This window comes from Budorcas taxicolor, chromosome 10, assembly GCF_023091745.1.
Source record: "Budorcas taxicolor isolate Tak-1 chromosome 10, Takin1.1, whole genome shotgun sequence".
NCBI classification, from domain to species: Eukaryota; Metazoa; Chordata; class Mammalia; order Artiodactyla; family Bovidae; genus Budorcas; species Budorcas taxicolor.
The window spans coordinates 77431890-77456304 of NC_068919.1; the positions used below are offsets into that span (position 1 = coordinate 77431890).

The 24415-nt window shown below is 38.3% G+C and overlaps 2 protein-coding genes across 2 annotated transcripts in view; one reads left to right on the top strand and one right to left on the bottom strand.

Moving 5' to 3' along the window:
- The first annotated feature begins 271 nt into the window (after window positions 1–271).
- On the top strand, window positions 272–20802 carry EIF2S1 (eukaryotic translation initiation factor 2 subunit alpha). Its single transcript, XM_052646694.1, has 8 exons — window positions 272–403; window positions 4503–4744; window positions 11149–11228; window positions 12470–12621; window positions 16577–16683; window positions 18308–18405; window positions 19156–19299; window positions 19956–20802. Exons 2-8 carry the CDS (start codon window positions 4504–4506, stop codon window positions 20079–20081), a joined length of 948 nt encoding a protein of 315 aa, XP_052502654.1. The 5' UTR covers window positions 272–403; window position 4503; the 3' UTR covers window positions 20082–20802.
- Window positions 20803–23524: 2722 nt separating this feature from the next.
- The window catches only part of PLEK2 (pleckstrin 2), a 37201-nt gene continuing 36310 nt past the window's right edge, over window positions 23525–24415 (bottom strand). The window contains exon 12 of the mRNA XM_052647380.1: window positions 23525–23966. Within this exon, the coding sequence (XP_052503340.1) occupies window positions 23839–23966 (128 nt within the window). The 3' untranslated portion in view covers window positions 23525–23838. The remainder of the gene's footprint in view (window positions 23967–24415) is intronic.

Below are 24415 nucleotides of genomic sequence, written 5' to 3' on the forward strand. Positions count from 1 at the left end.
CCTCCAGTTTTCATCTTTGGTCACAGCGCCACCTCCTGATTGACTGAAGGTTCCAGCGAGGATTTATGCTTTAGGGACAAGGAATTAGTCTTCACTTTTACCTGAGCCTTGACGGTTATTTAGAGAAAGCTAAAGATAACGAGGAAACGTACTTTTCAGGTCCTCCTAAGGTCCACATTATTTGTCCTCGGAGGACCTGGACTCTATGGTCAGTGACGAAGGGGGGGGGGTCCTCTCTCCCGTTGGCGCCTGCGTGCTGCGAGCTGGTTCCGCATGCGCGGTGTGGTCAAGCGAAGCGCACGCTGAGGAAAGTCGGCGGCTGCTGAGGACTGATCGAGTCTGATCTCTCCGACTGAAGAGCGTGGCGTGGGAGCCTGGTGTGGGACTCACACACATACCTCAGGTGACTAGTCTCTCTGATCGGTTTTTCCAGGAATTCACTTTGATTGCGTCTAGGGACGTGGGTGGTCGGTAGAGGGTAGGCCACGGAGCTAACACCCCCTCCTTTTCCCGTCCCCGCGCGGGAAGTGTCTGGACATGACTGCCGCCACCCGCCGGCTGCGTGTCGACCTCCCGGTGTAGCAGAGGTGTCATGGTACGGACGGAGGAATCTCGCGAAGGCGAGTGGGCCAAGTGATGGGACAGCCTCGTCAATATGCTGATAGTGGGGCGGCCTGGGGAGTACGCCGTGACACCCCGCCCCAGGACGCTGAGCACTTTGCTGTCTCTAGGCCTGCGAATTCCATCCTTTTTTCTTTTCCCTTCTTCCTCCCCGGCAAATACTACCTCTCAATGGTGACCAGACAGGACACTTCAAGGAACCTGTGGATTGGGCCACGATTTTGACAAGAGTTGAGTTAAAAAAAAAAAATCCAAGAATAGTTTGTTAACCTGACCACTTAATATTAAAAATCGAAGCTCTTGTTACCCTGTCGCTGGAGTTCTGCGTTTGTGTAGAATGAGTCAGTCCTTAAGACGAAACTGAAAGATACTACTGAAGAGTTTATTATTCTTCGTATCATTTTGCCGTATTTTCAGCACCGATGAGAATAGACTTGTAGATTTAAGCGCTGTGGTCTTACGGTTAAGCAGAACTGAAAAACATAAGATATGGAAATTTTAGGTCCCTTTTGTTAACTACCCCAGACTTCGTCTACTTTAATTTTCATTAAACAAGAAACATTGTTTCTTGAGGAAAAGGTGTAGCAAAGAAGTCTTGGTTTTTCTTCCGATTGAAGTTGTTACTCAAGGGGAAAAAAAAATCTTGTAACTCCGTGTCTTTCAGCAGTTTGGAATTACATAGAGCTTTACTGCCTGTTCTTAGTTCATCAGATGCCAAATGAGAGTTTCTGGTTCTCCAAAGATCTCAATAAGATGCTCAGTTTTGGAGATTGGTGCTTCCTATTTCAACTACAGTGAAATAATTGAAAAGCTTTGTTTGTTTAGCACTTCTGTACTAAAGGCGAGCATTCAGAGAGCATAACTGATAAGTGTTAGAGCCGGATTAGTATTACCACAGGAGTTGCCTCTGTCACATCATGCTTTGCTTTGGAAGGGAGTGTGGACTTCCTGTATCCACGATGGCGACTGGAGCACGCAGTGATTTAAGAACTCCTGCCTACCATTTCACCAGGCAAAATTACTGACGGTGCAGGGTATTGGAAATTAGCTTGGAGCTCAGTTGTTGTATTTGGAAAGATTCTTTACTGGAGAACACATAGTGTATTGTAGTACTCTGACATATTGAGGCTTTGGATTAAACTCTGGATTTAGTGTCATATGACCTGGTTTTAGCTCCTGTTGTACTTAGTAAGCATTTGTCTTTGAGGAAATCATTTAGTACTTTATTTTAATAATAAAAATAATTGTTTAATGAATTAAGTTGCAAAATGGAAATATTTCCTTTGCTTTTTAATATCTTACATTTGTATAGCATTACACTTTCCAACTCTTTTCACATGTATATTGTTTCATTTGATGTCCTCCACAAACCTGTGAAGTACATGGCACACATTAGAAGCTACAGTTAATGGGGATACATTAGTATTCCTAAGCCACAGTTAGTAAGTAGGAGAGCAAAGTTGTAGATTATTTTTTTGTACTTATCTACTGTCTTTCACTGTGAATGACATACCATCAGCAGTATTCCTTTATTTACATTATCTTTTGCAAAGAGATTTGCACCTTCTGAAGCAGTGACATTCATATCACTCTTCAGAATTCTTTTACACTATTGCCTGTGTTCTTTTACAGTCAGATTAGGTCTTGCTTCTCCAAAATTATCGGCTTTACTATTTGAAGAAACTTGGTGAGTAAAAGTGGTTAGCGCTTGTTAAATCTCTTAAAATGTTTCTTTCACACCTTTCCATAATGTTCATTTTTATACCCAGTATGAAACATTTTTAGCTCTCAAGTTTTAGTGCTTTACATACAGATATTTGAGAACAATTGTCCAAGAGAAAAAAAAAGCCCTGTTTAAAAATGAACCAACCAGCTCAGCTCTTTCTTGGTGGGTTATTCTGACCATTGTAGGTCTACTTCCCTCTATTTGCTAAATCCCTGTTTTGTCAAGCTTCAAAGAGAAATATTTCTCTGCCACTGTTATATGCAGCTTTATTTTTTATTAAATAGGATAAGTTAATAATAGAAATTTTATGTGTGTGAGTCGCTCAGTTGTGTCTGACACTTGGCGACCCCATGGACTATAGCCTGCCAGGCTCCTCTGTCCATGGAATTTTCCAGGCAAGGATACTAGAGTGGGTTGCCATTCCCTTCTCCAGGGGATAATCCCGATCCACAGATCAAACCTGGTTTTTCAGTGTTGCAGACAGGTTCTTTACCATCTGAGCCACCAGGGAAGCCCCGATATTAATACTAAAATTTGTTATGTTCTAGCACCGAATGTGTACACTGATAGTGCTTTTTGTTTAAGGTATTTCTAATTGTTGTGTATTTATAATGTTGAGAGAAAATATAGCCTGATGAATAAGACACAAACTATGGATTCAGACGTTACAGGTTCAAATTCACTTGTTAACAGTATATGACAGAACAATATGCTTAACCCATGCTTCATATTTTTCATCTATAAAATAGGGGAGACTAGGAGGAAAGTGGTACTTCAGGAAGATAGGCAGTGGCCAGATTATATAGGACCCTGTAGGTAGCAGAAAAATGTATAAGTCAGTGGGTAAGCCACTAGGAAGATATATGTGGGTGCAGTTAGCAGTTCTCAAACTGCCCTGCAGCAGAACTCTGGTGTTCTATGAGCTGGATGTAGGTGTTTTATCTTTGAGACAGGTAATGGTGGCCCTGTTACCCAATAAGAAAAAAAGGTAAGTTAGTATGTAAATTTTCACAAATTTTTCATAGGACTTGGGATCTTATTGTTGCCTATATTCTGACCTTTAACAATAGTAAATTAGTTAAGGTTATCAGAAAAACATGAAAATTACCAACAAAGATTAATTTGAGAGCTTCCTTTTAAAAATATATTTCTATTCATGGAATGATTTTAGGCTTGTGGGTCATAAAAGGGGCGGTGTTTAAAGTAGGTTGGGTGGATCAAAAGGAATAGTTCTAAATATATTTAATGTGTGGAGATTAAGTGAAATTTAAACTTTATAGTAGTGGGGATATCTACTAAAGGATTCTTGGGGTTGAGTATACCTATTCAACAAGAAAGAAGATTATTTGGAAGTAATGGGAAAAGTGGAAGCTAAAAATTATGGTAGTTGTGAATTAAATTCATGTTTAAGAGGAAAAAAATTCAGAAGGATATGTTTTAGTTAAATTTAGTATCTTTTGTGAAGTATGTTTTGTGATTAATCTTTAGTTTTTGTTGTGACATGTGATAGTATAATTCTGCCTAAAATAAATGGTAGAGTTGTGTGTCAGTCAACAGCAGAGGATGACATGGTTGGATGGCATCTCCGACTCAATGGACATGAGTTTGAGCAAGCTCCAGGAGATGGTAAAAGACAGGGAAGCCTTGGTAGGCTGCAGTTCATGGGGTTGCAGAGTCGGACATGACTTGGTGACTGAACAACAACAAATGATAGAGTATATCATTTGATGTATGGTTAGGGTTAAGATTTAATTTGTTGGAAAACTCTTTCCTTTATATAGTGGGTGGTAATCCAGCCTTAGCTGACTTGGAGGAAGAGTAGCTTTAGTTTTGCTGATAGGTTTATAACAGTAGTGATGCTTCCTATCATTTGTTATTAAGTATTAAAATAATATTTTACTCTTTATAAATGATGATTATTTTTTATGATTCCTTTGAAACTAATGGTAGAGAATCATACAAGTGTTAGAAAAATGTGGAGCAAAATAAAAATTCAGGCTTGGTTCCCAAACATTCATCGGTTTTCTAGCACCATGTAAGAAGTTTAAAGAGATGAGAAGACTAAAAACTTCTTCCAGTGGCAAGATGTGAAAAATTCATATTTTTATGTTGACCTTAACTGAACACTGACTAGATTCTTTTGTTTAAATTGCAGAATGCCGGGTCTAAGTTGTAGATTTTATCAACACAAATTTCCTGAGGTAGAAGATGTAGTGATGGTGAATGTAAGGTCCATTGCTGAAATGGGCGCTTATGTCAGCTTACTGGAATACAACAACATCGAAGGCATGATTCTTCTGAGTGAGTTGTCGAGAAGGCGTATCCGTTCTATAAACAAACTCATCCGAATTGGCAGGAATGAATGTGTGGTTGTTATTAGAGTGGACAAAGAAAAAGGTAAATGAGAAGAATATTTAATTTTTATTTTAATAATTTATATTTACTTATTAAATATAAATGTAATCATAATAAATAAATATTTTATGTTAAATAATTTATATCTGAAATTTTTCTGAGTTAAACTTATTTTAAAATATATTTTTTGTGCATTGCCTACTGCAGTAAAAAAACAAAACGCCTCTTTTTGTACTTAAACTCTTACTTACAAAATTGTTAGAGAAGGATACCAATTAACCATCTAAACAAAACCTTTTAAGTTAGTAGTGGTTAATTAGTTCATCCAGGACTAGTTTTTGTAAAAGTAAATGAATTTTAGGAATATTTTATGTCTTTAAAAAAGACACATCTAGAACTGAATACTGTCTGTCTCTCTGGTAATCAGAATGTCTACGACCCCCAGATCCTATGGTCCTTTGGGATCTTTCAGGCAGAGGTGAATAGGCATTCATTTATTTACTGTTATTTATTCAGAGTGTGTGTGTTTATGCACGTGTGTGTGCATGTGTACACTGCTGAGTCGTGACTCTTTGGGTGCTCCTTCTTTGGACCCTGTGTAAATCTTCACCTTTGTGAACACAATGTTTCTATATACATTGTACGATACCAATGAGTAGGTTTTGTCTTCAGTTAATATAGTTAAGATCACTGGCTTCAGCCCTCTTGCTATAATTTGTCAGTTGTTCGTTTCAGTCACATAGTTACCATCATGCTTAAAAGACTAGCCAGTCACCCTGACTGAACTTGTCTTTCTGAATCTGCTCAGCCATCTAGTTAATTGATACTTTTGCAAATGAATGATTTTATACATAACTGACTTTTTTTCTGATTATAATCTTAGATAATAAACTTTGGAGACAGCTTGTATTACCTCTTAAGAGGTGCTACCGTTAGCACATTGATTATTCTAAATACTTTGATATGACTTACTTGTAGCACTCTCCCTAGCCCCCATTTATTAAACTACTTGAAGGCTGAGATTATTCCTTTTAATATTGTGTTTAATCACTGTCCTAGTAGGACCTCAGCTGGTGTCTTAGCTTATATTGCTTTCCTATTATATGAAATAGGTAACACAAAAAGGAATCAAGTATATTTTCAACTACAGTCAGAAAAAGTGAAAGGGTATGCTTGTGTAAGTACACTTCAGTTCAGTCGCTCAGTCGTGTCCGACTCTCTGTGACCCCGTGAAACACAGCACGCCAGGCCTCCCTGTCCATCACCAACTCCGGGAGTTCACTCAGACTCGTGTCCATTGAGTCAGTGATGCCATCCAGCCATCTCATCCTCTGTCGTCCCCTTCTCCTCCTGCCCCCAATCCCTCCCAGCACCAAAGTCTTTTCCAATGAGTCAACTCTTCGCATGAGGTGGCCAAAGTACTGGAGTTTCAACTTTAGCATCACTCCCTCCAAAGAAATCCCAGGGCTGATCTCCTTCAGAATGGACTGGTTAGATCTTGCAGTCCAAGGGACTGTCAAGAGTCTTCTCCAACACCACAGTTCAAAAGCATCAATTCTTCGGCGCTCATCTTTTCTTCACAGTCCAACTCTGACATCCATACATGACTGCAGGAAAAACCATAGCCTTGACTAGACGGACCTTTGTTGGCATAGTAATGTCTCTGCTTTTCAACATGCTGTCTAGGTTGGTCATAACTTTTCTTGCAAGGAGTAAGCATCTTTTAATTTCATGGCTGCAGTCAACATCTGCAGTGATTTTGGAGCCCCCCAAAATAAAGTCTGACACTGTTTCCACTGTTTCCCCATCTATTTCCCATGAAGTGATGGGACCAGATGCCATGATCCTCGTTTTCTGAATGTTGAGCTTTAAGCCAACTTTTTCACTCTCCTCTTTCACTTTCATCAAGAGGCTTTTTAGTTCCTCTTCGCTTTCTGCCATAAGGGTGGTGTCATCTGCATATCTGAGGTTATTGATATTTCTCCCAGCAATCTTGATTCCAGCTTGTGCTTCTTCCAGCCCAGCGTGTCTCATGATGTACTCTGCATATAAGTTAAATAAGCAGGGTGACAATATACAGCCTTGACATACTCCTTTTCCTATTTCGAACCAGTCTGTTGTTCCGTGTCCAGTTCTAACTGTTGCTTCCTGACTTGCATATAGATTTCTCAAGCGGCAGGTCAGGTAGTCTAGATAGATGTAAAAATGTATTTTCATAACAACATTGTTTGTACAGTGTAAGTTAAAAACATGAAACAACAATCTAAATTGTGGTTAAATAAATCATGAGACAGCCAGGCAAAGCAATTTTCTACAGAATGAAATCTGAATATTCTGATACAAAAAGATCTCCAGGATAAGATAAGAAAAAAAGCAAAGTGCAGAAGATCCTACAGAGAGGATCCATTTCTGATACTAGAAGTTTAAGTCCTGTTGGATAAACCATTCAACATAACTGCTGTCAACCCTAAGCAAGTATCTAAATGGATGGTAAATTTTATCCAAAAACAATGGGAGCAACCAAAAGCAGGCTGAAACTGAAGGCAAGTTAACACTTAGAAGACAGGAACTGCACTGGATAAGTTTTATAGCCTTTTGACTGAGTGCCATGTTATACCAAGCAGGGCAGTGAAGATTCTAAAGGAAAACCCACAGTCTTAATGACTTGAGAGCCAGAGATAAGAGTTCTGGACAGCCACAACAATTGGAAAGTAGTGATAGGGATTAGAGAAAGAGACACAGAGAGAGCCCCTAAGTTTATATATAAAAATTCTGTTCAAATCTCTAGCTGACTCCTGAAACTACTTGTAGAGGTTAGACTGCAAGCAGCCCTTCAGGATAAAAATCTAAACAAATTTTGTTTGCTTTCCATTTGGGGAGACAGCTCTGTATAGTTTTGAATTCAAACAAGATAACTGCTAAAACAAATTGAGTATCCTTGAGAGTTCCCTGGCAGTACAGTGGTTAAGACTTTGTACCTTCACTGCCAGAGGTGGGGGCTTAGTCCATGATTGGGGAACTCAGACCCCACAAGCCATGCAGAGTGAACAACAAAATCAATGTCCTTAAGAGGAACCTAAAGGAATTCAGAGCCTCTGCCACGTATCTTTTCTAATGTCCAGGATACCATTCAGAATTGCTAAATATTTGAATGAACAGGAAAATATGACCCATTCAAAAAAGATAATCAGTGGAGACTGACCTAGAGATGACCCTGATGTTGCAGTTAGCAGGTAAGCATTTTAAATAATATGTTTTAAGTGCTCGAGGATATCAGAAAAATGTAGTGAGTGAGCAGAAATCTTAGTTGAGAAATTAGAAACTAACATAAAGAACTAAATACAATTTCGAGAAATGAAATTTTTTTTAGTATCTAAAAAATTGAATGTATAGGCTAACATCAGATAAAAGATGACAGAAGACTTCTTGAAATTTAAAGGTAGTTCATTTAAAAAGAACCAATCTGAAGAACTGAGAGGAAAAAAAGAGCAACCTGTTAATAATCAAAAGCTTTATTCCAGAAGAAGAGAAGAGAAAGAAAAAGCAGAAAATACACTTGAAGAAACCATGACCAGAAGTTTCCCATATTTGCTGGGAGAAAAAATGTTTACAAATTAGAGAAGCTCAGGAAAACTGAAGCAGGATAAATACCAAGACCATATCTAGGAATACCAAACTATTGAAAAACAAAATCTTCAAAATAGGCAAGGAAAATGATGTTATTTACAGGGGAACAGTAATACAAATTACAATGGCATTCTTTTATTGGAAATAATGAAGGTCAGAGCATTGAATGACATCTGTAAAACACTGAAAGAAAATATCAAACCAGAATTCTGTTTCTAAAGAAAATATTCAGCAATAAAAATCAAATGAAGACATTATCAGGTAAATAGAAACTAGGGGAATTTCTTACAAGACAGAACTGCATTATAAGAGATGGTAAAGGAAGTTGTTTAGGCTGAAAGATACTAGGTTGATGCAAAAGCATGGTTTCAGACCCTGAATTTTCAGTCATTATAACTAGGGTCAAACACATCTTTATTAATCAAAATAGGAACCATTACAATCAATACATTTTTGCAAAACAGAAATAAGTTGGTTTGTTCCTGTAGCAAAGAAATCCGTACTTCAGGATTTGACGAACTCTTGGAAAGCATTTTCTGCCTCCTCCTGGTTGTCGACTGCAAAAAGTTGTCAAGGTCTCGAAGAACAGGTAGCCAGTTGGCAAAAGGTCAGGTGAATATGACAGATGAGACGAAAGTTCGTAGCCCAATTCATTCAACTTTGGAAGCTTTGGTTGTGCAAACGTGCGGTCAGGCATTGTTGCAGAGAAGAATTGGGCCCTTTTTGTTGACCAGTGCCAGCTGCAGGGTTGCAGTTTTCAGTGCATCTCATAGATTTGCTGAGCATACTTCTCAGTTGTGATGGTTTCACTGGGATTTAGAAAACTGCAGTGGATCAGACTGGCAGCAGACCACCAGACAGTGACGATGAGTTTTGCTGCAAGTTTGACTTTTAAGAAGTGCTTTGGAGCTTCTCAGTCCAACCACTGAGCTGGTCGTTGCTGGTTGTTGTATAAAATCTACTTTTTGCCACACAACAAAATCCACCTGAGAAATGGTTTGTTGTAGTTGCGTAGAATAAGAGAAGATGACACTTCAAAACGATTATTTTTTTGATTTGCGGGGAGTTCTTGAGGCACCCACTTACTGAGCTTTTTCACCTTTCCAATTTGCTTCAAATGCCAAATTAACATAGAATGGTCGACATTGAGTTCTTCGGCAGCTTCTCGTGTAATTTTAAGAGGATCAACTTCCATGATACTCTCCACTGTTCTCAACTTACGATGGCCAGCCACTATACTCCTCATCTTCAAGGCTTTCGTCTCCTTTGCAAAACTTCTTGAACCACCACTGCACTGTACGTTCATTAGCAGTTTCTGGGCCAAATGCATTGTTGATGTTGCAGCTTATTTCCTGTGCTTTATGACCCATTTTGAACTCGAATAAGAAAATCACTCATTTATTTTTTGTCTACTATCATTTCCATAGACTATTTCCATAGTCTAAAATACATAAATACATATGAAATAAACAGCAAGTAATAATTCATTAGCAAAAAACATAAAGCAATAGTGCACGTTAAAATAATGTATAACAGCCACATTTAAGAATGTATTCCAGCAAATTTCGACAGTGCAAAACCAGTTACTTTTGCACCAACCTAATATGTGGGTAAAAGTGAAAGACCATTTTCTCTTTAATTCTTTTTTTTTTTTTTAATTTTTATTGGGGTATAGTTGATTTACAATGTTGTGTTAGTTTCAGGTGTACAGCAAAGTGAATTAGTTATGCATATACATGTATCCAATCTTTTTTAGATTCTTTTCCCGTGTAAGCCATTATAGAGCTTTGAGTATAGTTATATGTAGCAGTGTGTATATGTCAATCCTGGTCTTCCAGTTTATCTCCCCATCTTATCCCCTGATAGCCATGAGTAATACTCCATTGTGTGTATGTACCACATCTTTATGCATTCCTCCATTGTTGGACATTTAGGTTGCTTTCATGTCCTGGCTGTTGTAAATAGTGTTCCAGTGAACATTGGAACATTTAATTCTTTAAAATACATTTAACTTCTTGTCTCATTTTGTGCCCATGGGACTTTCATTTATGAAGGTGACTGGTGACATGGAGTAGCCATGTCATTGAAAGAAGATTTTTATGACTAAAGTTTCCCAGGAAATGGGGACCCAGCGTGCTGTGCAAAGCCACGTGAGGAAGCACTAGTTTTGATCAGGAGGCAGGAAGAGCAAGGGGAAACCTTAGGCCAGAGCCTGTATTGAGGTTTCCATGAAAAAGGCAAGGCAGGTCGTTGCAAACAGTTTACAGTTGGCTCATCTGAACAGTATGGGCAGTGCCTGGTGCACGGGGACTGTCTCTAGTTGTCTGGTATCTGGCTCTACGTCGGTTTAGGGCATGGGGGAGTACTGGCCTGATGTGTGGAACTTTGATGAGATGGTTAGGGACGTGGGCTCTGGGTTGGTTATTTCCATGTGAAAGGCTCCCATTGAGCCCTTGGCTAGAGCTGGGCAGCAGAGTCTCTTCCCTGGTCAGCCAGGCTACAGATGTCAGAACATCAAGCATACAGAAAACATGATACAGTTGATCCTCTGATGCTTAATAGACATGGTTTTAGCCCTCATTTGGATAATTGAAATTATTAGTTCCCTCTGCCCAGGTAACATTAATGATGACAAAAATTTACTTTAAAACATAATACTTCTACATAATACATGTACTTCTTAAGCAGTTTTTTGTTGATACAGTTTAAGTAGGAAATAAGTTGTAGGTATGCCAACCCAGGAATATGGTTGTGAAAATTGTCAGAGTGATTTGTTGATACCTGGACAGAGATAATGTTTTCAAATTTTTCTCATATAGGATACATTGATTTGTCAAAAAGAAGAGTTTCACCAGAGGAAGCAATCAAATGTGAAGATAAATTTACCAAATCCAAAACTGTAAGTTGATTATTTAGTCAAATTAGTCCACTGTTCAGTCTGCTTAATAAATAATCTACATGGCGTGTTGCTGGCAGAAACAAAAACCTAGATTTTCTGTATCTGTATTTCCATTTTCAGTTCTGTGTTTCACAGGAAAATAATTTGAAGACTTCATTTTGAAAGAGTGTGACTTCAGTGAGACAACATCAGTTGTCTCATGATGTTACTACCTTAAAGCACTGAAGTCTAATGTTCTCAGATCAGTACCAGACCATTAGTGTTTTTAAGCTCTTTTATGGGGAGAAGGCAATGGCAACGCACTCCAGTACTCTTGCCTGGAAAATCCCATGGACGGAGGAGCCTGGTGGGCTGCAGTCCATGGGGTCGCTGAGGGTCAGACACGACTGAGCGACTTCACTTTTCACTTTCATGCATTGGAGAAGGAAATGGCAACCCACTCCAATGTTCTTGTCTGGAGAGTCCCAGGGACGGCGGAGCCTGGTGGGCTGCCGTCTATGGGGTCTCACAGAGTTGGCAGCAGTGAGTAGGAGATGGGTAGGATTGAAGGGTAATTGTTAGAAGACAACAGAGCATAAGAAATACTAAAATCTCCATCCTGGTTCTATGTTCTCATGTTGTTGTTATGTGTGAGTAAGTGAGTGAGTGAGTGAGTGTGTGAGAGTGAGTGAGTGAGTGTGTGTGTGTGTGTGTGTGTGTGTGTGTGTGTATTGTGTCTGACTCTTTGCAACCGCATGGACTGCAGCCCACCAGGCTCCTCTGTCCATGGAATTTTCCAGGCAAGAATACTGGAGCAGGTTGCCATTTCCACATCCAGAGGATCTTCCCAATCCAGGGATCGAGCCCACATCTGTCGTGGAATAGTAGTCCTAATGTCTTATATTTGATCCATGTAAGAACTCTCTACAATAAAAAGGAGAGATACTGGTATCTCCCTTTTCTAGATGAGGAAACATATTCAGAGAGGTTGGTTTGTCCCAGAATTGACTTGCTCCGGATCTTAGGCTATAAATGCTATACTGTTTGTATTTGTTCACCCACTTGAGTTCATTGTTAGCAAAAAGAAAATAATTATGGGAAAAAAAGTTTTCATATGGTAGTCTTTTGTTAAGGAGTTATTCTAATCAAAGTAACCAAAGGTTTGTTTTTATATGCTGTCTTCTAAAATGTAAAAATATCTTTTTAAAAAAACATGTAGATCTCTTATCTTTGAATTGTTGTGCTCTTCATTTTTTTTCTAGGTTTACAGCATTCTTCGTCATGTTGCTGAGGTCTTAGAATACACCAAGGATGAGCAGCTGGAAAGCCTGTTCCAGAGGACTGCCTGGGTCTTCGATGACAAGTACAAGAGACCCGGATATGGTGCCTATGATGCATTTAAGCACGCAGTCTCGTAAGAACTCCTCCTTAGCTCTGCTTTTCCCTTGGTATTACAGCTGCTGGGCCTAGCACACAGGTTGCAAGCCTAACATTTAGTAACACAACATCCATGTAGTAAGTCCTTGTCAAATTTAGATTAAAATATTTTAGCATAAAAGGCCCATGATATGAGCCAGTCCTCTAAAGCTAAGCCTGTATGATTTGGTGTACCGTAGTTGGGTAGTTCTTTAAACCATCTGACACTATTGCCTTAAATCTTTTCCTCTCCAAGCTTTGTGTTTGTCCTCAGTGACTTCAGGGCCAGCATAGACATTTCATTTAAACTGTAATCTCTTGTTTTTTTTTTACCTCAGTTGCTTAGACCTTCAGCCGACGCCATGTTAGCCAGTTTTCCATATGACCTCACCCTGTGTCTTACTGTCACCAGGATTTGCTCCTCCAAAATCTTTAATTCACATATTCTGTTCTTTTATCACGGCCTCCTGTCCTTCCAGCTGCCACACTGTCCTACTCTCTCGTCTTAATTCTTACATCAGGCTCTGATTCCAGACCCTTTTATCCTCCCTGTCTTTTCACCTTTTCCTGCCTCTTTCTTACGCAGTATAGACACACCATGGTCCATCATTTCAATAACTTTCTTGCCAATATCACGAGCTTCGCCCTGTTTTTCCTTCTGTTACATCCAGCCTTGGAGCGATGTTCCTGCCTTCTCTGCATAGAGACTGCTGGGTGCTGCTAGGGAAAACCAGTCTTACAGGTTGGTGCCACTGCATATTCATGGTCTCCAACCTCAGCTGGGCCGTAACTGCTGCCCCACACCCTCTTTGCTCCTGATCACTTCTTCCTCCCATTCTTAGACTGGCTGTTTCAGAACTTCTCCACACTTTCCCAGATACCCACTCTATCCCTCTTCCCTCCCTCTCACCTGCTGCGCTCACTGCCTGAAAAAGAAGCCATTGCACAGCATCACCTCCGTTTCCTTCCACCGTCTCATCCAACTTACCTCCTTCCCACCTGTCGTTACCTCCTGTGCTCCTGTCACACTGGATTCGGGTCCTTCTGCTCTCACACTAATCGTACCACCTGTGCCCAGTTATTCCTGAGGAATATCATCTCCATTTGTTATTCCCTCCCTTGAGTCTTCAGCCTTTTTCTTTATTGGTTTTGCTTTATCAGCATAAAACTATGCTCAGATTTTTCCTATTTCTACTAAAAAACCTTTCAACCTGCCCTCTGCTCTTCTCCTGTAGGAAGCACTGTGTCCTCTCCTTTTAACAGCCAGACTTAAGTTCTCTGTACTTACTATCTCTGCTTCTGCACCTCCCACTCCTTCTAGATGTCAGTACTTCACAAGCAGCCTCACCACTGCGTCGTTACTTGCCAACTCCTGTCCTGCCAAGGGAGATTAGTCTCTTCACCCCTCAGAATGGCCAAGTGGGACTTTGAACTGTTAGAGCCTCCATCATGCCTACTCACCTGAGGCTCCAGATTCCTTCCACCTTACGCCCTCCCCTCATGCGACTTAATTTTTTTATGTCAAATTGTGGGAAAGGGGAGAAGAGTAATAGTTATGACAGCAAACATATATGTCATTCTCACAACCACCTGTGGTATAAGAGCTATTACTCCTATCTTATGGATGGGGAAATTGAGGCAGAGATTAAATTGTCCATGTTCACACAGCTACAAATGGTAGAGCCAGGATTCAAACACAAGCATTCTAGGTCCGTCCAGAGTTTATGCTATTGAGCATCAAGCACTGCTTTATATTTCTGTCCTCCCTGCCTTTAGTCTTGGGCTCCTCAGTCAGTACGTCTCTTACCTTGGTTTGCTGTCATCATTGGCCCTGCTTACAGCTTCTGCCTCCTGCACCTTCTCCATTACTGCTCTGCGTTAACATTCTTAAATTAACATTCATCCTAGTGAATTAATCTTCATTTATCACCATTAAAGTTCTTCTCTTGCTTCGTCAGCCATGTTGCAACTGTCCAGATTTAACTCGTCATAATTTGATGCCACATGTGCTGCCTTTTTTTTTTTTTTTCCTTTTAGTTAAAATTTCTGAGATAGTTGGAAACTATTTTTTGTCTCCAAAGCCATTTTGGTCACTCATCAATGGTAACCACTGTTCTGAAATTATGTGTGTCATTATCATTTATGGTATTGATATATGTAATGTGTGAATAGATTATTAAAAGTACATACAGAATCTTTTTTATGTTTTAAAATGTTTAAACAAAAAAACAATTTATCATTGTGACAGGTTTTCAATACTTTACATTTTTACTTGGGATGCTGTTACTGTAAATTTCAGTAATCTGTTACTGTAAATTTGAGAAATCTATCAATTTCTCCAAATTGATACATGTATGCCTACTTCATGTTAATTTCTATATAGTATTTACTTATGAGAACATGCCCTTTTTTTTTTGTTCCTCTATTAAAAAATGTTTAGGTAATCTCTGTTTTTCAAATAGTGCTATGTGAATATCCATGTACACGTCTCTGTGTATACATTTGGAAATTTCTAAGATAGATACCTCGGAATAGAATTGTTGAGTCATGGGACTGATTATATGTACCTTTAAATTTACTTAGTTTTGTTAAAGTTTCTCCAAATTGGTTCTATAGTTCATAGTCCTTTTAGCAATTATGAGTGTTTCTGTTTCTCTTCATCAGCATTTGATATATATCTCAGATTTTTCTTTTCTTCTTGCCAAACAGATTGATGTCCAATAGTGTCTTGTTTGGGTTTGCGTTTTGCTGGTTGGTGGAAGTTGACCACTTTTCATATGTTAATTGACCATTTGTCTTTTGTGAAACATAAGTTCATCTCATTTTCTTTTTTTTCTGTTGGTTTTTTCAGTATCAGTATATCAGAATTTTCTCAGAACAGTCTTGTTAAAATCCTACCATTCTTTTAGTCATTATTTCTTTTTTTCCATTTTTTAATTTGTTCAACAAACATGCCAGTGAACAAGACTCTGGTCCCTGTTTGTGGCACTTACAAGGGTCAGATGAAATGCCGCTTCATTCATGAAGCCCTTCCTGACCCCACTGATACCTTCCTCACCTCACCCCAGAAGTGCAAAAATGCACTTCTTTTTTTTTTTTTAATTTTTTCCCACGTTTTTGTTCTTTTTGAGCTCCTTGAAGCAAGGACTGCTGATTACATGGATATGCTTAATTATAGTGGGATGTGAGATAGAAGCAGAATTCATTTTACTGCACTTCGCGAGTACTGCAGTTTTTACAGATTGAAGTTCTGTGGCAACGCTGCATCATGCAAATCTGTTGGTGCCAGTTTTCCAACAGCCTGTGCTCACTTCATGTCTCTGTGTCACATTTTGAGAATTCTTGTAATATTTCAAACTTCTTCAATATTTTGTTGTGATCTGTGATCCCTTGATGTTACTATTGCAAGAAGATTACATACATCTTCCTGAAGACTCAGATGATGGGTACCATATTTTAGGAATGAAGTATTTTTAACAAAAAACAACAGTATGGCATAGGCGTAACTTTTATATGCCCTGAGGAACCAAACGTGTGACTCACTTTATTGCTAAACGTGCTTTATTGTGGTCTAGAACTGAACCCACAATATCTTCAAGGTATGCCTGTATAGGAGACATTGAATTGCTTGCTTTAGTCAGATCTCTAAATTTTTTTCTTTTAATAATGATCATTTGGGTGTTTTCTTTTTGTCATACAGGCCTAAGCACTGCAGTTGCATTATCTCATTTAATTCTGCAGTCCAGTGAGATACACGGTTTTTATTCTTGATTTACAACTTTGGAAATTGAGATCTAGAAAGGCCCCCAAGCACAAAGCTATTAAATTGTGAAGCTAAGATTTGAACTCTTAATTCTGACACGAAACACTGTGCTCTTAAACATTATTCTGTTATGTTTGGTGTCCTAATTATCAGTAACGTAACCTTGACATTTTGTTGTGTTTTCTTTCAGAGACCCATCTATTTTGGATAGCTTAGATTTGAATGAAGATGAACGGGAAGTACTCATTAACAATATTAATAGGCGTTTGACCCCACAGGCTGTCAAAATTCGAGCAGGTAAATGATTTTTTAAATGCTGTTTAAAATATTTTGCATGTACCAGAAAAGCTATTAAATAATGAGCCTAACCAAAGAATACGTTGCTACATCAACATCTACCTTTTTCTAAATGTTTGTTTTTCACAGCGAGAAAAGCTAAAGAAATTAAGTAATTTTTGCTTCTACTGAGTTATCATAAAATGCATATATATTGACACAAGTACATGAGCTCAGCTCACCTTAAGTTGGCCCTTTTTTCGGGTGGAGTGATTATTTTGTTTTAGTGCATGCTTTAAAATTCTGACAGTACAGTAATATCCTCCCATGCCTCTGGATTAACCACTGTTAATTTGGGATCTGTTCTTTCAGACATTTTTTTCTATACCTATGCTGTATAGGAATGTATGCTGTTTATGTTCAGATATAAGTTTTTATGTTTTCGTAAGAATGGGATCATAGTGTGCACCATTTTCTTCAACTAGCTATTTCTACTTGGTGTACTATGGCTGCCCTTCCCTGTAGAACTTGAGGATCATTCTCATTTTGAATGTTAGGTAATATTGCATAGAATAATAAACCTTGGTATCAGCCAGTCTCCTCTTGATGAATGTTCAGGTTGGGCCGGTCTTTTTTACTGTAGTTGACCCTTAAACAGCGTAGAAGAGGATTGCCCACCCTCTGTGCACTTGAAAATTCATATATAACCTCGTCAGTCCTGTGTGTCTGTGATTCTGCACCCGAGATTCAACTACCATGGTTCATGTAGTATTCTAGTGTTTACTTTTGAAAAAAATCAACATGTAAGGAGACCATGCAGTTCAAGGCTGTATTGTTAAGGGTCAACTAACTATATTACAAAAAACACTGCATTTTAACACCTTTATACACATAGACTTACCCATTTATACAGGTGTTCTACAAGGCAAATTCTTAACAGTAGGATTGCTGGGTCAGAGTATGCAGTTATTCTAGACAATTTGTAGGTATATTATTTTGGTTTTATATAATTTTATTTATTTGGGGGGCTTTGCTGGGTCTTTGTTGCTGTGCAGGAGAGTTGCCGTGTACGGACTTCTCATTGTGGTGGCTTCTCTTGTTGCAGAGCAAAGGCTCTAGGGTGCTTGGGCTTCAGTAGTTGCAGCCCCTGAGCACAGGCTCAGATGTTGTAGCACATCAGTCTAGTTGCTCCATGGCATCCTGGATCTGGGATCGAACCCATCTCCTGCACTGGCAGGCAGATCCTTGACCAGAGTCACCAGGGAAGCCCCCATGGTTATTATTTCATTCAGATTTCATCACACTCCTAACCATTTCACAAATAAGGAACTGAAGCACAGAGGGGTTGGAATTATGATTTCAACCCAAATATAGCCCAAATTCAAGATGTTTGTTAAATTTCTCTTTTTTATAGTTTCATCATTCAGGGGCTTGATATTGATGAGAAGATATGATATCACTGCATGTTCAGATATTTTTAAATATGAAAGTTAATAGCTGGGGTTGATTTATAATTGAAAGGGTGATGAAAGCTTTCATAAGTATTTGAGTACTAATGTATTTGTCGTATCTCTGGTTTCTTTTTAAACTTTAAAAAGTTTTTTTGCATATTTTGGAGTAAGCTTTTGAATTTTTATAATTTTAGATATTGAAGTGGCTTGTTATGGCTATGAAGGCATTGATGCCGTAAAAGAAGCTCTGAGAGCGGGTTTGAATTGTTCTACAGAAACCATGCCCATCAAGGTGAGTAGCCTGTTCTCCCTCCCTACTGAAATATCCACTTAATCCAAATTAAATCCAGATTTTTTTTAATGGTGATATTTCATATCAAGTGTTATTAAAAGTGGTTCTTGATGATACTTCTAGAGAATGTTTAAAATTATGTGTAGGCTTTTGTTGTAGCTACTGCTGCTGTCACTATGGATAGAGATTCCTCTTGGTATTTAGTGCCAAAGAACCAGCTGTGCTAAACCTCCTTTACAATAAGTAGCCACAGTGCCCATTATGCTCATAGAGTCTTGAAAAGGACAATATGTTATCTTATATTCACACACAACTTTAAGGAGGTTTGGGTTGACTCTTTCATTAGCAATAGAATTAACTGGATGACTGTTAATCAGAATCACTTAGAAGAATTTCTTCCATTGGTTTAGTTTAGAACCAAATAGAGATCTTTTTTGTTTGTTTTAGAGACAGATTATCCATTGTGCCAGTGATGCCTATAGTTAGCTTAAGCACCAAAGATCCAGAAGTCATAATTCTTCATTTTTGGTATGCAGTAGACTGCTTCTACTGCTGGGTTACATCATAGTACCAGTTAGCTTCAATTAATTTCTACTACATTAACAAACTACCCCAAGTTGCTGTGCTGCCGAATTGGGAGTAATTTAGGGATGATTTGTTTTTAAAGCACCAGATTAGCAAAATGATTCTCAAACATCCTAATTATGTGGTCTGTAGGTACATTCATAATTGAATTTTTGTCTTCCTTAGATTAATCTAATAGCTCCTCCTCGGTATGTAATGACTACAACCACCCTGGAGAGAACAGAAGGCCTCTCTGTCCTCAATCAAGCTATGGCTGTTATAAAAGAAAAAATTGAGGAAAAGAGGGGCGTCTTCAATGTTCAAATGGAGGTGAGGTCAATACTGGGATTTTTGCCTTGTTATTAAAGTTTTTAAGAAGTTTCAATCATATAACTGGTTTGTCTTCTAAAATATCTGATCAGTGACTTATAAAACATGAGCTATGTTTAAAACTACAAGTCCTCTAAGTATAAAATAGTCATTGACTCTAGTTCCTAAAAGGGTTTTAAAAGTAAATAAGAACTATCATGGGGTGGTTATTCAAGACTGTGGTCACTGGTCCCTCAAATGAAAAAAATAAAGACAATGATAATAACTGAAAAAAGAAAGAAGTGATTGATTATTGTCAGAATTTAGAATGCTTGAAGTGTGATTTCAGAATGAGGAACTACAATAGTGTCCTATGTTTTTCTCATCTCAACAAGAATAAAACCAAATTTTCATATATAGTTTTCAAAATAAATTTCTTCTGTGGAAGAAATTTTGAAGCCAGAAGATGGATTTTTACAGGTCATCTTTTTGTGTGTTTGAAAGATATAGCCACTATACAGCCAATATATTTTTTCAGTTTTATTATCTCATGGAATTTATTGGTAGTATTTCGGCGCTCAGAATAAGAGTTAAAATATCAGGCAGTAATAGTATTGAAACTGAATCTGTGTGTGTTTAACTACATTCACATTGAAATTGTGCCTCTGCTTCCACAGCCCAAAGTGGTCACAGATACAGATGAGACCGAACTTGCAAGGCAGCTGGAGAGGCTTGAGAGAGAAAATGCAGAAGTGGATGGAGATGATGATGCAGAAGAAATGGAAGCCAAAGCTGAAGATTAACTTTGTGGGAAACAGAGTCCAGTTTAAGGAACACAAAGCAGCCTTCCTGGCTGTAAACCCTAGACTTAAAAAGTTTTCCAGTATTGAAAACTTCAAAGCTGAATATTTTTTAAGTATTTAAATGTTCCAACAGACCAAAACATGAAATGCCCTCCTAAATGTTAGCTGTTTTCACACAGGAGCTCCAACACCTTGAGCATTTTTTAAGGGAGTGGCCTGATTTCACTAGAGACAGATCTTCAAGACGAGACATAAATTGGGCTTATGATTTCCATTTCTGATATCTCCAGATTGGCACCCCTTTGTAGTTTAGTGCCTCCATGAGATTTACCAGAGGCACTCAAAGCAAATAGTTCCAACCTTTCTATATAAAATGTATCAAGCAAACATTAAATAAATTTCTGGGATATTTAACCATAGGTTTCTTCCTTATTATCACCAGTTAAAAGCATTACAGTTCCTAAGAATTTCATTTTATTTGAAATGTAGTAATTTAAAGGCAGGTGACCAGAGGATAAGTATAGCAGATCCTTTCAAAAGGAAGGTTTACAGAGACTTTGCCAGTGGTCCAGTGGTCAGGACTCCATGCTTTAACAGCTGAGGGCCTGGGTTTGATCCCTGGTTAGGGAGCTGAGATCCCGTGAGCCATGTGCTGTGTGCCAGGCACCTTCTCTCCCCACCAACGCGCCCCCCCCCCCCACCCTTTAATAAAGAGGATTTAGAGAACATTTTAATTAGTGAAAGTTTACTCCTAGGGGAAAAAGCCTTAAAATGTAACTAAAGAATTACATTAGTTGAGTGCCTTTTACCTATTTGAGACTGATGACAACATGTGGTCAGAAGGAGAGTTTATCACACCAGTCCTTGTTGGTGTACCAAGCTGCTTGTCTTGAGTTTGTAATTCAAGTTGGTAAGGGGGGGGGGGGGGGGGGGGCGGTGTTTTTGTGTTTTTTTAACTTTAGTTTTTTGGGGATTTTTTTGTTGTTTTTTTTAAGAAAAAAATGCTGCTTTGTAAATTTAGTTATTTTGAGTATCATTGCCCAACTTTTAGTTTTTTTTTCCCAGTAAAATATTTGCTAGGTGCCACCTTAGAGTTTCACTTCTCTTCCTAACAGGTTAGGGATCTGTTTGAACACATTAACAATCGTTTTTCAAAATGTTTCCATCACTTTTTACTTTAAGAACTGATTGTTTTAAAGGTGAATAAATAATATATACAAAGGCAAATAAATTTCATAGATAACACATGGTTTGCTGTTACAGCTACAGTGGCCAAGGTGTAGCAAGTCTTGAGTTGACTTTGGTTTACTTCATAAATTTAATCTCTTAGGATACTTGAGGTACTAGATAAATTAATTTTACTAAGTATTCCCAAGAATAGCTATTTAGATACTTAGAAGATTAAATCTAACCCACCTTACTCAATCCAGGACTGGACTTAACTCGCTGTTAAAAGGACTGGAAAATAGAAGAGTGTTGGTGAGACATTTAAGCTGTTTGTGAAGGTTTGTCCCTTTGTTTAATTTAGCAGCCTCTACTAGCTCTTTAGATCCGGGTCTAACAATATAACTGTTTTTATGAGGGAGCCATGACTGCTAGCTTGCATGCCATCCTGAGAATATTTAGAGGAGAATCTGGATGTATTCAAATCAGCACATAATTTTCACTACAGTTTTTTTCTGAGGAGTTAAAAAGTCTGTAAAACTCACAGCATCACAAATGTTATCAAACTATATAACAGGTGCTCCTTAAATGTTTGTTGTAAGCAGAGGAATTGAATTTTCACTTTGTTCACTGGATTTTTTAATACTTCAAAAGCCATAACTGTTGAGAAATACTGGTGGCATCCGTGGTGAGTGGTTTATATCCTATGCAGGCCTTTTGTTTAATTCCACAACAATTTTGCAAATTTATGACCCTTGCCAGAGAAAAAGATCAATACCTCACTGATGATGGAAAGAACTAAGTAAACTTTCCCTGCTGACCTAAAAGTATCATTTTCAAATATGAGAAGATCACACCCAGTTCTAAAAACTTGAATGGATTGACAAAAGATAAGTGATCAGTTTACCCAAATTTTGAATCTCTGTATAAAGACTCACTAGAAATTGACAGTTTCATCTACTCCCAGTTCTGTCTTTGAGGTCAAGTGGTTATCAACTCGTAACTGAAAATTAGCAATAGTTTGAGTCTCATTTAGGTATTAGTTGAAAATTTTAAATGGCCGGAAAAATACAAACATCCAAATGATTTTTCATGTTTTCTAGTAAAACGAGACAAGCCAGTACTTGAGGATAATGCTTAAACACTTAGTGGAAACCCACAGACGGCCTTACTTGACCTAGTTAACTTCTACAGTAAAAGCAATTTAAATGGTTAGGAATTTTAAAAATTCAAGTGCTAGTGCCCTTGGCAAGAACTTTCCCATGATTTGCCTCAAAGTGATAGTCAACTACTTTTCAACTCATGATACTGATACCTACTGTACAGAGTGGGGTGTAATTGTGCCAAGTTATAATCAAGAAGCCATCAAACCAAATGCAGCTTAATTCAGATAAAAACCTATACTGAAAGCAAAAAGCAATAAAAAAAAAAAAAAAAAAGGACACAGACCTTGGTGAGATGCCAAATGGAAAATGGTGCTTTAAAGGCAGCCTCTTACAATGTAAGGAATAAAGTAAAACCTCATTAGCTTGGAATTCCTGATCTCAATGATCAGGTATTCTAGACAAGATCAAGAGAAGATAGTTCAAACTATTGAAAGGAATGAACTTTTACTTAAGCACTTTGGAGGTGTTCACGCCCCTTAAATGTAAGTTACATATCCATTGAAGGAAGTCTAAGCAGTTGTACTGGCAGATTACTGTATTAAGCTTGAAAGTAATAAAAATGTTTTTAAAGACACTGTATGATAGACTTTTCACTGCTTCAGATTAACCTAACTGATGAAGCTTCTTGGTACCTATTTGTCTCCGTTAATCTTCATTCTAAAACTAAAATGTCATGCTTTGATTTAATTCTCCCATTGACATCTTTATCTCTTTTAGAAAGCTCCTGCTCTGCATCTTTCTAAACAACTTTTTTCTTTTTTCACAGAAAAGCTGTAATTTTATGTATGTGACTAATCCAACTGAGTCCATGATTTCTTTTCTGCAATGTGTAATACTTAACGAAGGCTTCTTTTTCAAAACAAAACAATATTTCATTCAAGATTTTGCCCCCATCCCCACTTTAAGATGAGGCTTTAAGCTCACTTGAGATGTTTTTATAATCAGCTTCCCTAATAATTCGTATAGCCTTAAGCATGCAAAACCTTTGAAAACTGAAACTTTGTATAGGCATTCTAATAGCCAGGAACAAGTGTCAATTTTTATTCATTCCAAAGGAGTTAAGAGGTGCTGACAGCATTTCGGAGAGCTCCATCATGAGGTTATAGTGTTTTGTTGAGTATTACATGGCCAGTTAGTGTGACAAGGGAGACCTACTTTGGTACCCAAGGAGGGGCTGGACGTGATAATGGGCGAAAGTCAAGGTGCTGACTTGGCTGACAAGGCTGCTTCAGCATTTACAGGTTAACTGTAAATGAAGGTGGGGAAGGCAATAGCACCACTGCCAACTTTAAGGAACTCCCTCAATCTCACTCCAAAGCCATACGAAATATAAAAAGTTAAAAATTTTAACATACTCCCATTGTCCGGGAAATCCTGTGTCATCTGGTAAGAGGGAGGAGTCTCAGTCCCATTTCTTCAGGTCCTTGTCACGTTAGCTTCTTGATAGCTTCAATCCACTCTGAACGCTCAGCCTTGCTGCTGGCCTGGATATAATAGTGTACGTCATCCTTAGTAATCACTTTGAAGAGATTTCCCTGGACATTCCCTTTAACCCCTAGGCAGGAAGAAAAAAAAGAAATCAGTGAGTGGATATCCATGTCTGCTTTCAGCTGCAAACAGCTGAAAGTCACTGAGACAAAAACACCTAATGAAGTAGTTCTTAGTACAAGTGTACATATATGGTTAGGAAATCCCACCAGAGGCATGCTTTCCTATTTGCCTCCCGTCCATCCCCTCTCCCTCATCTGTGTCTTAAGGCCTGCTAGTTTTATGTCTGAACGTTCTTGGAAGACCTCTTGGCCTGCCCTCTATGCTAACCATAGGTCTGCAGTCTCACATCAAAAGTCCAGTAGGTTTATGTTAAAAGCATGGACAGATGTGGGATTTGACTGGAATTGTTTAATTTCTTTGAACCTCAATCTTCCAATCCATAAGTTGAGAATAATACTACCTGCCTTAGCTGTCTAGTATGAAATTAGCATAACATATTAAACTGTGTTGTCA